Source organism: Pagrus major, chromosome 1, assembly GCF_040436345.1.
Source record: "Pagrus major chromosome 1, Pma_NU_1.0".
Taxonomy (NCBI): Eukaryota; Metazoa; Chordata; class Actinopteri; order Spariformes; family Sparidae; genus Pagrus; species Pagrus major.
The window spans coordinates 35,693,615-35,707,805 of NC_133215.1; the positions used below are offsets into that span (position 1 = coordinate 35,693,615).

Sequence of the window (14,191 nt, forward strand, 5' to 3'; positions counted from 1 at the left end):
GAAGCTGGGAGGTTGAGAAATAAAAGTCCTTAACTTACCAAATGGAAATAAGATATCAGCTGACAGTAACACAGCAGTGTTCACATCATTCCTGTAAGACACAATGTCTCCAGATTGTATACTTTTTGCAAGGCCTCTGTTGCAATACAGTCAAAAAGTAAATGTGTGTGTGTGTGTGTGTGTGTCTCAGTGTGGGGTGGGCGGGCGAGACTTGAGCTCCATTTATAGACATACTTTACATGGAGAGGGAGAGTCAGTGTCTCGGGTGCACGTGTGCCAGTGAATGCAGCTGCCACACTGAGGGAAGTATTACACTTTAAATCTACAAAAGAAAGAACGGAAAAAAGAAAGAGAGATTAGCCTGTTGAACAGAATCAAACACTCACCTGTTTGGAAACAGAAACAGCAGCAAAGACAACGCGTTTGTTGAATCATAACCATATAAACACAGATCATCTACTGGAGGAGCACAACTCATACAGTAAGTGACTTTAAACATGTTGCAGGTGGGACTGTTTCCTCCTCAGTCACTGACACTGGCTGAGTTTTTTGCTTGAGAGAGTTAGGGTTATGTCTCCAAAACTGCAATAGGATCAGTTAGTTCCCTCTCCTGTCAGTCATCAACAGCTGTGATGTGTATTTATCTTGTCATCCTTTTTTCAAGAGATCTGCAAGAACACTTTGAGTCAAATTGTCCAACATACAACATTTATAAGAAACTGTGTGTAAGATTTAAAAAACGATTTTGTATAATTCAACATGTGGCAACAAATATTGTTTGATGGGTATTGATATATATGTATGTGTGTGTGTGTACGCACACACACACACACACACACACACACACACACACATATATATATGTATATATATATATATACATATATATATGTGTGTGTGTGTGTGTGTGTGTGTGTGTGTGTGTGCGTACACACACACACACACACACACACACACACACACATATATATATGTATATATATATATACATATATATATATATATATATATATATATATATATATATAAATATATCAAGTCACGAACACACGAGTGTTAAAGTGATAATTCTGACCACGCTTAGAAAATGGATCACCAGAAAAAAAAAAAAAAAATCTCACTTGCCCTTCAGGGCTTCCGTACTGCACCAACACCTTTTCTCAGTTGTGTTCATAAATTACATTTTTTTATTTACTTCCTTGTGAAAGTGACACTCACCCATCAAACAATATTTGTTGCCACATGTTGAACTATACAAAATCGTTTTTTAAATCTATATATATATATACACACACACACACACACACACATATATATACACATATATATATATATATATACACATATATATATAAGTGAAATTATGTTTTTTTTAACAAGAAATGTTTTTGTTTCTCTGTGTTTGCAACTGAGTGAAGAAACAAAAAGTCTCCTGAAAAAAAGTTTTATCATGATTTTTCCCCCCACTCGGTTTCACACAAGAAAAAAAGGAAAATTTTCGACAGAATATTTTCTTTGACTGAAAACACTTTTTTCTTCAGCCTCGCACATTTTTTCACTTTCATACAGAGCCCGGGATTTACTAAATCGATTCATGTGCACAATTTGGTAATTTGCAAATTACCTATGAAGCCAGGCATTGCTACAGGACAGCCTGGAGGTCATCATCCATCTTTTGGGAAACAGTATATTAATAATCACTCCATTAAAGTGTTATTGTGTTATTATTGTGTAACGGTATTAGGTACATGTAATAGGTATTTTGATGATCCCCAATGAGTGTCCAGGTGTAGGTTGTATTAGCTATTATGCTGGCCATGTTGATGGATAAGTTGTCAAGGTAACAGTAGTTTGGTAATAATTAATTCATGAAATAACGTTGCAGCAGTGACGACTGCCAATCAGGACAAACAATTAACAATGGATACAAGTGAATATAGTATCATATCTCCCTGCAAGTTGTGACAGAAAATGTACATTTAGTAAAAGACCTTACTTCCATGACTTTCTCACACAGACCACATTCTCTCGGCACATTTAGCAGGACAAAAGACCATCACTCATTGTAAACACTGTTATCACTTGTAGCCTCTGTATTGTGCGGCGTATGGAGTGTTCAGAATTCAAGTGTGCTGCGCTTCTTTGACACATTACAAGAGCTACACAATGATGTTTGTTGTGGGGAATCTTTTGCTGCAATACCACAAGTGGCTACTGTGCAACACCAGAAGCAAGGCTGTGCAGCACCACCGTATCCAAGTCTAAATGACACATTCATTGAGAAAACGGGACTGCTACAAACTGCAGGATGGCTAGCAGCAGCTAGTGGGTCTGTTACCATCCTTGTGACCTCTCGCCATCATCTCTTGCTGCATTCACTTGCACTCAGACATTGGAGTTAGGTAATTTGAAAATTTGCTAAATCGCACGCATGAATTGATTCTGTGTGAAAGTGAAAATTCAGTCGAAAATGTTCGTCTTTTTCTTGTGTGAAACTGAGTGGGGGAACAGCAGGCCTTCTATAACAATGTGCCACCACATTGTTAGCTGAAGTGCTAATTGCCAACAATTTATTTTAAATCCTTCAGACACATTCATTAAGTATTAATTCAGTATTTTACCTCTTGATTGAAGTCATACGCTTGAATCAGTGTTTGTGGCAGACATGTTCTCAGCTGTACCGTAATGAACTAATGCTGTGTTCAACTGATGCCTGTTCAAACTTTTGGAATCACAGAGTGAATACAAAAAAAGCAACAACTCGTCCTCGTCCACACTGAAATGTGTAAAATCAGTCATAAATCTGTCTGTCTGTCTGAGTGAAAAGCCCTGCGTGCGATTCGATACACAAGCATTCACACACACACACAGTTGGATGGTGTCTCTCTAAGCCTATTTAGCAGGACTGAATACTGTAGTGTCCCCTCTACATATCCTGGTTCACCTAGTGGTGTGGTGTTAGGGAGAGAGAGAGAGAGAGAGAGAGAGAGAGAGAGAGAGAGAGAGAGCACCTGCTATTTCTGTGCCAGCAAGACTCCAAGTGTGTTCAGGTTGAGTCATTGCTTTCTAAAGTCTAGCACACTCACACCTACACAAACACACACACACACACACACTCACCACATTTATCAAGTCCATCAAATATTTACACAGTCAAAGCTGAGAAGAACTCTGGATCCATTTATTTGTAGTTTGACCCTAATGTTTCTGTGTGTGTGTGTGTGTGTGTGTGTGTGTAGCTGTGAGCACGTAGGTTAGATCAGTAGATCAGTGCATGACACTTGATAGCACAGCTACAGTAGGTCAGCTTGGGTCAAACATCTCTGTCTTCAGTCTCATCTTCCCGTCTCCTCCTTCACTTCGTTTCCCTCCAGGTTTCATCACAGCGCACAAGCTGACATCACTACAGTGCTGTGTAAAGTATTTGCGTGTGTGATAAAAGTATGATAAAAAAGCAAAAACAAAAGAAATCTGTAAGGGGGCAAATACTTTTCACAGCCCTGCATGTACTAATATACTATACTTTGCAATACTGTTTATACTGAGCTAGCTGCCCATTAATACCTGTGTATATGTATGGTTGGATTTACAGGATTTTGGCACCAATGTAATGAACCACCTTAATTTTATTTGTACTCGTGAAATTTTCCAGGTTTCCAGCAGCAGGAGGATGTCAGAAAACATAAGCTCACTTTGTATCAACTCTAAGGAAAACTGTTTTGTTGATCTGCCCATCGGTTCTAGCAGTTCTGATGATATTGTAACCAACAAAGCAAATACTTATATCTGGGAATGTGGCATAATTTGCTACAAATAGTTCCAAAAGGGCAACAAGCAACGGCGTTCAGATAATCAGAAAAGGTTAGCAAAACCTCTTTGAGAAAGGACAAGAAGGCAAAAAGTCAAACTGTCTCCTGTAAACAGACAGACATCCTGGTGCAATTCTGTTGTTGATGAGCACTCACTGTTTTCATGTGAAGTGAAGGATTATTAGCAACACTTTGGGTGTGCCCACTTTCCATTTCACCAAATGAAGTGTTAGCTAACCTCAACTAATCTAAATAGTCAACAGCCACTAGGATCATATCATGTTCATCAAGTGAATAAAACTCTAATGAGACACTAACACAGTAAAATAAGTTGGTGCAAAGTAAGGATTTGTTGCACTTTGTTGCTGGACCAATGTTGTCCTCTTGTGTGTTTCCTGTTTCCAGCTGTCATGGCTCCCAGCTTGGCCCAGGCATATAGGAGGAGGTGGTGGATGGCCATCACCGCCATTATAGAGAACCTGCTATTCTCTGCTGTTCTGCTGGGCTGGGGCTCGCTGCTCATCATGCTGAAGAACGAAGGCTTCTATTCCCATGTTTGTATTGGTAAGATCATCTGCCTCTCTCAGATAGTTTCAAAGCTTACCAAGATCTCTTTATTCAAGATTCAAGATGTCTTTATTTTCATTCAGCACAGAACAAAAAAGTAGTGAGCAGAACAAAATTACGTGCATGGCTTTTTTTAAAAAAAAAAACACTGTAGAAAACTCTGTTAAAACACAGATGTAACAAATGTATAACAAAATGTATAAATGTATTATATAAACAGAATGAATAAATAGTACTGGCAGGGTTATTGCAGAAAGAACCCACCCCAAAATGTACCCCCACGTTTGAAGAAAGGTTTCACAAAAGTAAGCAAGTACTTCCACCATCTTGGACAGCTAGACATGGCAACACAACTTGGACAAAACGCATACAGAACTGCAGTAAAAGCAGAAATTGGTTATAAGTTAGTTTGAGACAACGATTACACTTGCTGTATAATTGTGAATGAATGAATAATAAACAAAGAACAAAAAGTAAGGAAATTTGTGTTTGGTAGATTGTTTCTTTGTTGTAACAATGCTTCTTGGCATACCGTTGGAAAGCCTGTTTATTTCCCTTTTAAATGGTGCCACATTTGTAAGGAACATGCATTTGTGGGATGAGCAGCAGAGTCAAGTTTGTGAAATAATCTACCAAACACAAATTTCCTTACTTTTTGTGCTATGTTTACATATTTCAGATGGCGGTGCCTGGTTAGCTGTGGTAGCATAGCATATTTTTCAATGTTCGTATTGCTGTAATTGGACTGACTAAATATTTGGAGAAATCATAATTTAATGCTCTGTCAATCTTGCCGGCAGACAAAGGCAGATGCACTGTAGTGCTAAACAAAGCAGATGACCACACCATAGTCACTGATCTGCTTAGTGATACTAACACCTATGAGACTCCAATAGCTACAAAGAGGAGGTTATAGAATGTCTGCAAAAACCGGAAAAGGACAAAGCCGTCGACAGGCCATTACATTACAGAGTGTACCCCGGGGAAGCCCTCCCATGTATCTATGGACTCCCCAAGATACACAAGGAAGGAGCATTTACTCAGTTACTTATAACATTTCCAAGCACTTAACCAGTATCCTAGCTCCTTTGGTCAGTAACACTCAACACTGCAACAAAACTTCACAAGATTTCACCAACAAGATGAGAGAGATAACACTGGTTAGCAATGTTTCCAGCAATGGTTTCTTATGATGTCACATCACTCTTTACATGCATTCCCACTCAAGAAGCTATTAAGATGGTGAAGAAACGCCTGCTATAGGACAGCACTCTGTCCAGCAGAACCAACTTCACCCCAGACCACATTTGTGCCTTACTGGACCTCTGTCTGACAACCACCTACTTCCAGTACAGTGAAGGTTTCTACAGACAGAAGCATGGCTGTGCCATGGGCTCACCGGTGTCCCCAATAGTGTCCAACCTCTACATGGAAGAAGTTGAGAGCAGAACCTTGATTACCTTCACAGGAACTGCTCCTAGCCACTGGTTCAGGTATGTGGACGACACCTGAGTCAAAATCAGAGCAAGGGAAGTGGAAGCCTTCACAGAACATATAAATGCTGTGGACAATAACATCAAGTTCACACTGGAAGATGTTGGAGACAGTCTGCCCGTCTTGGACTGTGCAGTACACACTGAAGAAGACAGAAGCCTCAACATTGAGGTGTACAGAGAACCTACACACACAGATCAGTACTTGCTGTTTGACTCTCATCACCCACTGGAGCAAAAACTGGGGGTCATCAGAACCTTAAACCATCGGGCTGAGACCGTGCTCACAAAGACAGAGAGGAAGGAGAAGGAACAGAAGCACATCAGGGGAGCACTTAAAACCTGTGGTGACCCAAACTGGACCTTTATCATAACCTCTAAAAGATCCAGAGCAGACAGAGAGGAGGAGACGAGAAAACTTAACAACATCATCATTCCTTATGTCGCTGGAACATCTGAGACACTCAGGAGGATCTTCAATAAACATCATATCCTGGTTCACTTCAAACCCACCAACACACTGAGGCAGAAACTTGTCCATCCTAAGGACAAATCACCCAGGCATAAACAGAGTAATGGAGTTTATGCTGTTCAGTGCAGCCAGGACTGCACAGATTTGTACACTGGTGAGACAAAACAACCTCTACATAAACGAATGGCACAACACAGGAGGACCAACTCCTCAGGTCAAGACTCTGCTGTCCACTTACATCTGAAGGAGACAAATCATCCCTTTGAGGACAACAATGTAAACATCTTGTCCAGAGAAGACAGATGGTTTGAAAGAGGAGTAACAGAATCCATCTATGTCAAACTGGAACGACCGTCTTTGAACAGAGGAGGTGGCCTAAGACATTACCTATCAACCACCTACAATGCTGTTCTGAGTTCCCTCCCCAGACAGCTTAACAACCATTCACACCTGGGCTCACCGAGCCCTAACATCCCACATGAAGACCAGTTGGGTCAACGACCCACAAGTGGCCCTAAAGACTCTGAAACTCAGAGCTCTCATGTGTCCTTAACAACTCTGTAAGGACACTCCCACACAGAGTTTAAAAGCCTGCAACTCCCCTCCAGTTAGTTAGAACTGAAGAAACCTCTTGGCTGAGAGGGGAAATGTCTTTAAGAAACCGAAACAAGTCCAGTTGCCTACGATACAGGACCTAGACCTTTGACTTGACTGAATTTAAAGAATGCTATGCTACAACAAGCAACCAGCACTGCCATCCAATGTTTTTTTTAATCAACTTTAAAATATTATAATAATTATTCATAGAAATATACAGGGCAAATTAAATAATCACATTGAAAAAATATTTTTACAGCTCATACATATGCATAAAACAAACAGAACCAAAGAAGGATAACAAAAAGAAAGTATCATTCAAGAAACCAAGACATAGGCTATGATGTGAAGGTATGAGGGAAATTTAAAAATAAAAATATGCATTCCAAAGAATTTGAGAGGTGTAAAACTCTTTCTTGTTCATTTCATCTTAGAAAATCAGCAGATGTATTCATCATCAACAATAATTAATAATTAACAAATTTCCACTTTTACATGTGCAAATGCCGTACATCCGCCATCTTGGACAGCTAGGTACAGCAAACAAACAAACCACATACAGAACTGCAGTAAAAGGGGAAAAAATAGTTAATTATTAATTAGTGGTGACTTATTTTAAAACGTAAAAAAAAAAAAAAAAAAAAAAAACTCAAATGGTTCCATACAGCTTGTCTGCTGTAATTCAAGTCTCCAGAAGCCCCGAGATCACAAACTAATCTGACAAGGCTGGATTTTACTTTTAGGGTGAACTGTTTTTTGAAGCAGGATTTTGACCTTTTTTTTTATCATGAATACATGACAACCTTCTGTGCACCAGTGTCCAAACTGTATGCAGCTGGTACCCCTTAGTTTTATTACCAGTTGGTGATGCTGTACATGAGATAAAGTCAGTACCACAGACAGGATGTTTAAAGGTTTTGGTGTCTGTGACTTGATGAAGACATTCTATGACCATCACAAAGCTGATGCCCATGGTTCTTTGGGAGTAAGGTGGATTTTTGAAGTCTTCAATGAAGGACAAATTTCTCTGAGAGACGAGAATTCAACAGCTGATTCTTAATATTGCCTTTTAGTTTCCTGCAAAGAAGACTGCCAAGTGCTTCGGTAGTCTCTGCATCTTGCATCATCCCTAAATTTCTGTTACTGTGTTCATTAAGTTAATTCTTGTCAAACCTGCAAAGACAACAACACATCCTTGACGACTGAATAGGTCGACTGTCAGTGACTCCCAAAAGCACGTATATCACTGTTCTCAAAACAACATGACTGTTGAAGCGTAACAGCAACCAGCATACTGGATCTTTGTACACTCTCAGATTGGTCACATTTTAAAGGTCCTATGTTTGTTTAACCTGACCATCTATCCCTGTCCACCTCACTGTGTGGACTACACTCCCTAGAGGTCACCGCCTAATAAGAAGCATTGTAATAAGCTGCTTTCATGGTTACTAGACAGTCTCTGTCTCTCTCTGTCTGTCTGTCTGTCTCTCTCTCTGTCTGTCTGTCTGTCTGTCTGTCTCTCTCTCTCTCTCTGTCTGTCTGTCTGTCTGTCTGTCTGTCTGTCTGTCTGTCTGTCTGTCTGTCTCTCTCTACGTCTGTCTTGCTGAAGACAAGGAGGATGGAGGCTAAGCTGTTCTAGCAGCTGAGTCACACTCTATATCAGAAGTGAGATATGACACTTTTGCTCTACTTGAAATGGACCATTCACTCAAATAACAAATACATTACTCTAACCACATTTTTCATGTGCTGAGGTTTTGATACAACTTTAAGCTTCTACTCTCACCTTTGTATTTGGTCAGTTTCTTGGTGCAGTCATCATCCATAAGTAGACTTGTCAGGTGTCATAAACCTGCCTCTCTTCATCCAAGACCCAGGAGAACTTCTTTTGTGTCCTCATATATACATACTCATACATATCAGTTTGTCAGATCTGGAAAAAAAAAGTAATCTCTATGGCAGGCATTCCCATACATGGCCACATTTAAAATTGGAATTCTTCTCTACTTTCAACAGGTTACCCCCTCCCTCCTAACATGTTTTCTCTATCACTCTATCCAGAAAATGAGACTGTCAACACCAACATGACCTCCATGGAGAGCGTTAAATGGCGCACTTGTGTGCAGCAGGAGGAGATATTAAATCTTGGCTTCACCATTGGCTCGTTCCTCTTGAGTGCAGCCACTTTACCCCTGGGTATCTTGATGGACAGATACGGGCCACGCCCACTAAGGCTTGTTGGCAGGTATGATTCTTTCTTTGGCTTTTAATCTGAATATGAGTTTCACAGATATAAAATGAAAATGACACCACACTCGATATGTGCTCTAATGTCTGTATATACTTTAGTTCATGTTTTGCAGCCTCCTGTGCGATGATTGCTACTGCTGCATATAACCCTGAAGGTAAAGACAACACATCAATATGTCAGGGCTTTAATTGTCCTGTGCTTACATCAATCCAATCCCACTAATGCAACAGCACAATTTTCCCACCAAGAAGTAATTTCATCATGTTACAGCAAAGGTCTTATTTTTGTAGTATTTGAATTAGTTGCGGTAAAGAATTTTACGCACTAGCTTTCCCTCCAACATACTCTAACCGGACAGGGAAAGTAAGCAGTCAGATGATGATAGTAAACCCACCTCCAGTAACGTGGAATATAAAGACAGTTTGAAGCCTGCCCTCCTGGTTCAGCTTTGAACTACCTCAAGTACCATAGTTGTGTGCAAACACACATTTTCTGACATGTTGGAAGCACTCGGTTTCTGTTACAAAAGATTGACGAAGGTTCAAAATGAAGACTAGTGAATGCATCTGTAAAGTTCACTATGGTATTCTTCATTTCAGCGCTGTCTGTCCTCATCTTCCTTGCTGTCTCTTTCAACGGCTTTGGAGGAATCTGCCTGACCTTCACCTCACTCACAGTACGATTCTCACTCATACAAAGACACACACAAATAAACACTGTCAAAAATGTATTCACAGCTGTATCAGAGCTGAATAAAGTTATTTTTGAACTCACTGAAACAGAACTGTAATAAGTCTAATTGGTCATATTTCAGAGCAAAGCCTTGTTTTTGATCCGTTCCCAGTACGACCTTTCAACTTACTGCATTACAATTACAAATGAAAAGCTCTCTAGTGTTTCAGTGAGACAGAAAAGACATTTTGACAAGGCTTTTATTGTGAAATATTTGCCAGCATAACAAGGATGAGTACGAAGCATAGTGGATCAGAATGAATGAATCAAAAAACTGTGTCAGTTTGAACCATACTGTACATTCATTTAACACATTATTTTGATCTCGCACAGCATGCCAAATACTAAAGTAAACAACCGAGGTAGTGGTACTCCAGATATATGGTAATTTTCTTAATTGCCATCACTACAGTACTGCATTTACAGCACAGTCAAACGACTAACTGCTATCTTACTACAGCATTTATTGAGCCTCTTATTTATTTCATTATTTTTGCAGTTATAGTTCTCCATACTAGAGATTATCTTGCAGTGCACACCATCCACGATGCCTGTCAACATGTGCTCTGCCCTTGTCTGCTAAAAGCAGCAGCTCACTCTTGTTTATGTTGCAGTACCCTATACGTTGTTAGTCTAGGCCAAACTGCAGGTGGCCACAAAACCTCCTCCAAATGAATCCTAATCTTGCTCTGTGTCTGCTGGGTGTGTTGCTAACATTTTCACCATTACACCTGACTTACCTTGGCCAAAAGTGCCATTGGAAAAACCTCAGTACGCTTACAAAGTCTGAAAGTCATGATGTATAGCCAGGGACAGAGGACAAATGACCCTGCTGTCCAGGACACCCCATACACACTATTTTCTCTCTTTCGATTTGTCCGTCAAGTCGAAACACCTCCAGTGACATCACAGATTGGGAAGAGGCAGAACAGCAACAATTGTCTGACCTGTGATTTACTGAGGTGAGAGACTTTTTGAGTCCAGTACACCTGTCAATGACCACATAGGTCAGTAGTCATGGTCCGATCACTTTGTGTGTACCTGTTATTGTAAGCACGTGTTCCTGTGTGCGTGTGTGTGTGCGTGTGTGTGTGTGTGGGGGGGGTATTTCGGAAAGCAGCACATGCTGTTCCGCTTGTTCTAAATTCTGCTGCAGCCTCTCAGCCAATCAAAAACATGGGTGGTCAACACACCCTCCCACAGCCTTGTCCACCCTCTTTCTCTCTGTCTGTCTCTCTCTGTCGGTCTCTCTCTGTCTCTCTCTCTCTCTGTCTGTCTCTCTCTCTGTCTGTCTGTCTCTCTCTGTCGGTCTCTCTCTGTCTCTCTCTCTCTCTGTCTGTCTGTCTCTCTCTCTCTCTTTCTCTGTCTGTCTGTCTGTCTGCCTCTCACTCTGTCTCTGTCTGTCTGTCTGTCTGTCTCTCTCTCTGTCTGTCTGTCTCTCATTCTGTCTCTCTGTCTGTCTGTCTGTCTGCCTCTCTCTCTCTCTGTCTCTGTCTCTCTGTCTCTGTCTATCTGTCTGTCTGTCTGTCTCTCTCTCATTCTGTCTGTCTGTCTGTCTGTCTGTCTGCCTCTCTCTCTCTCTCTCTGTCTCTGTCTATCTGTCTGTCTGTCTGTCTGTCTCTCTCTCTGTCCGTCTCTCTCTCTGTCTGTCCTGACCTAGCCCTTGTCCTTGGCGTGGTCATTTTGGCCTCACTGCTGTTATTCCTGGTCTGGTGTGTGGTTGTGTGTGTTTGTTTGTGTCTGTTGTGGTGTGTTTTATCTTGGTGATAAGCTATTACATAACTACCTGGTGTAAGCTGTGTACATTCCTAGCTAACCTAACCAGCCGCCTACACGTTTGTACCTCTGTGTAGTTTAAAGGCAGTTTGCAATAAAGTGACCGACCAGAGCCACCAGCAGTATTTCAATCCTCCCACATACACAGTAGTTTACGGCTAAAATCTCCTACTTTCAGGGATCTAAGCGGTCAATAGTGTCATGTTTAGAGTTTTAAAAAGACTTAAAGTCTACAGCCACTCCTGTGTCTCTTTACTTTACATTTACTGTACATTCATATCGGGAGATTCCACAACTCTTAATTTCCCTCCAGTTCCAATGTTCAGTGCCAGTGCAGAAAGTAGTGTGCAGTTTGTGTACCGTGGTGGAAAGAGTTGATTGGTGAGTAGCATGCAGAGTAATGTAACATAACCACAATTCTAACCTGTTTTGTTGGCCAACTCTAATCATATCTTAACCACAGTTTATTTGCCTTCCTAACCTGAAACCTACTGTACTGTAGCTGCCAAAGTGAGAATTAAAAACACATTTGATGTAAAGTTATACACATTTGATGTTAAAGTTGTAAGTTGGCATTGAATTCTGTTTATTGTACAATCATACAATATCAATTTTGTCTTTGTCTGGTGACTGAGTCAGACAATGCCCTCCCTGGAGCCCCTCATGTGACAAAGAAATGGATATGTCCACGATTTAAGTGTACACAGTAGTAGGAGAAACAGTGGCACACTGTGGAAAGAACTCCTTGTTGATATATTTTTTACATATTCGGTCCATAATTTAGGCTACATGTGCACTACAGCAGTGCAGAGGAATGAAGGAAAGAATTATGGGAGGCAGGGTTTGGGAACTGATGACAAGAACAGATGGAACAGCTAATGGAAAGAGAGGGGGAGAGCCGTGGAAAAGAGGGGAGGGCAGATAAGAATGGAAAAACAGAGGTGAGAGCAAAGCTACAACAACATGGAAACATTACTGAGGACATAGAGAGTCAGAGCAGAGCGGTACGACATTAGCTGAACTTAAGGGCCGTTTGTCTTTATCAAACACATGATATTCAGTCATCAACATCTTTACATTGCAGCATTTAAAGACATTTGGGTACCACACAATTCTATAACCAATGCTATTACCACTACCATTGATACAGTCAAATGAAGAAAAAGGTAGGGTGGAGTGGTATGCGTTGGTTAAAATTGAGGACTGTAAACAGGCAGACAGACAGACAGACAGACAGACAGACATAAAGATAGACCATTTAGCAGACAGACATATAACTGATACTGAGCGCAGAGAATCGCTACAATAGCTTTATAAAAAATGACCTCTTCTGTTACATAAAGCTGGGTTCTCAATCACATAAAGCAGTGAAGGTTCCCTCAAAGAACTTCCAATCAATTGCTTCTGGGCAACGTGAGTAATTGGAATGTTCTTCAGTTATATCTTTGTTGCTCTACATAGCATAAGAAATTGTGCTATGATGGGTCCTGCATCGTTCTATATTGTTGTTGCCCTGTCTATAAGAGATGCCCTGTGTCAAAACCAAGTTTTAATACCTTAGCTAGTTCATACTTGATAAATGAAACAAAACACATGCGACAACAAAATGCTGCAACGGAAAAATGCTGCAAACAAAGAAACGATGCAGAACCAAAGACACACAAACACACAAAACAAATGCAACAACAAAATGCTGCAATGGAAAAATGCTGTAAACAAAGAAGCGATGCAGAACCAAAGACACACAAAACAAATGCAACAACAAAATGCTGCAAATACAGAAAAGATGCAAAACCAAAACGACACAAACCCCAAAACACATGCAATAGAGAAATGCTGCATATTGAGTCAACAACGGAAGTGTCAACACAACGGAAGTGTCCACACAGCGTAAGAGCAAACAGAAAAACAAACAGAAAACGTACAATCAGTTAGCGTTAGCCTACGTAAATCTGTTAATCTTTTTGAACTGTTATTGTTATATTATTGTAAAAGATTACAACCAAATGTTTAAACCACGTACCTTTTTATGTCGCCTCTCTAAAAGTTTTACTCCACTCTCGTCAGGTACAATCTACAGACTGGTCCATACAGTATAATAGGTCCAGGTCGGGAGGTCAGGAGCCCCTAGTGGCCTGGCGCTTTTCCGTTGTGTGGACACTTCTGTTGTGTTGACTCAATATGCAGCATTTCTCTATAGCATGTGTTTTGGGGTTTGTGTTGTTTTGGTTTTGCATCTTTTCTGTATTTGCAGCATTTTGTTGTTGCATTTGTTTTGTGTGTTTGTGTGTCTTTGGTTCTGCATTGTTTCTTTGTTTGCAGCGTTTGGCCGCTGCTCCACGTTTGCCCTTGTCGGCCACCGTACTTTCTCTTGCAATATGATTATTGATACACTGGTAACATATTAAACAAAATGTAGTAAATAAATAAACATGTAGGCTCCCTAAAGACATTCGCCTGACAATATGACTTAACAGAGCCACTACTTCATGAC

The 14,191-nt window shown here is 40.5% G+C and overlaps 1 protein-coding gene across 1 annotated transcript in view; it reads left to right on the forward strand.

The window, feature by feature from the left end:
* The first annotated feature begins 266 nt into the window (after positions 1–266).
* Positions 267–14,191, forward strand: part of slc43a1b (solute carrier family 43 member 1b) — a 27,443-nt gene continuing 13,518 nt past the window's right edge. Inside the window, exons 1-5 of the mRNA XM_073476839.1 lie at positions 267–481; positions 4,215–4,373; positions 9,000–9,183; positions 9,288–9,343; positions 9,789–9,865. Coding sequence (XP_073332940.1) covers positions 4,220–4,373; positions 9,000–9,183; positions 9,288–9,343; positions 9,789–9,865 — 471 coding nt within the window. The 5' untranslated portion in view covers positions 267–481; positions 4,215–4,219. The remainder of the gene's footprint in view (positions 482–4,214; positions 4,374–8,999; positions 9,184–9,287; positions 9,344–9,788; positions 9,866–14,191) is intronic.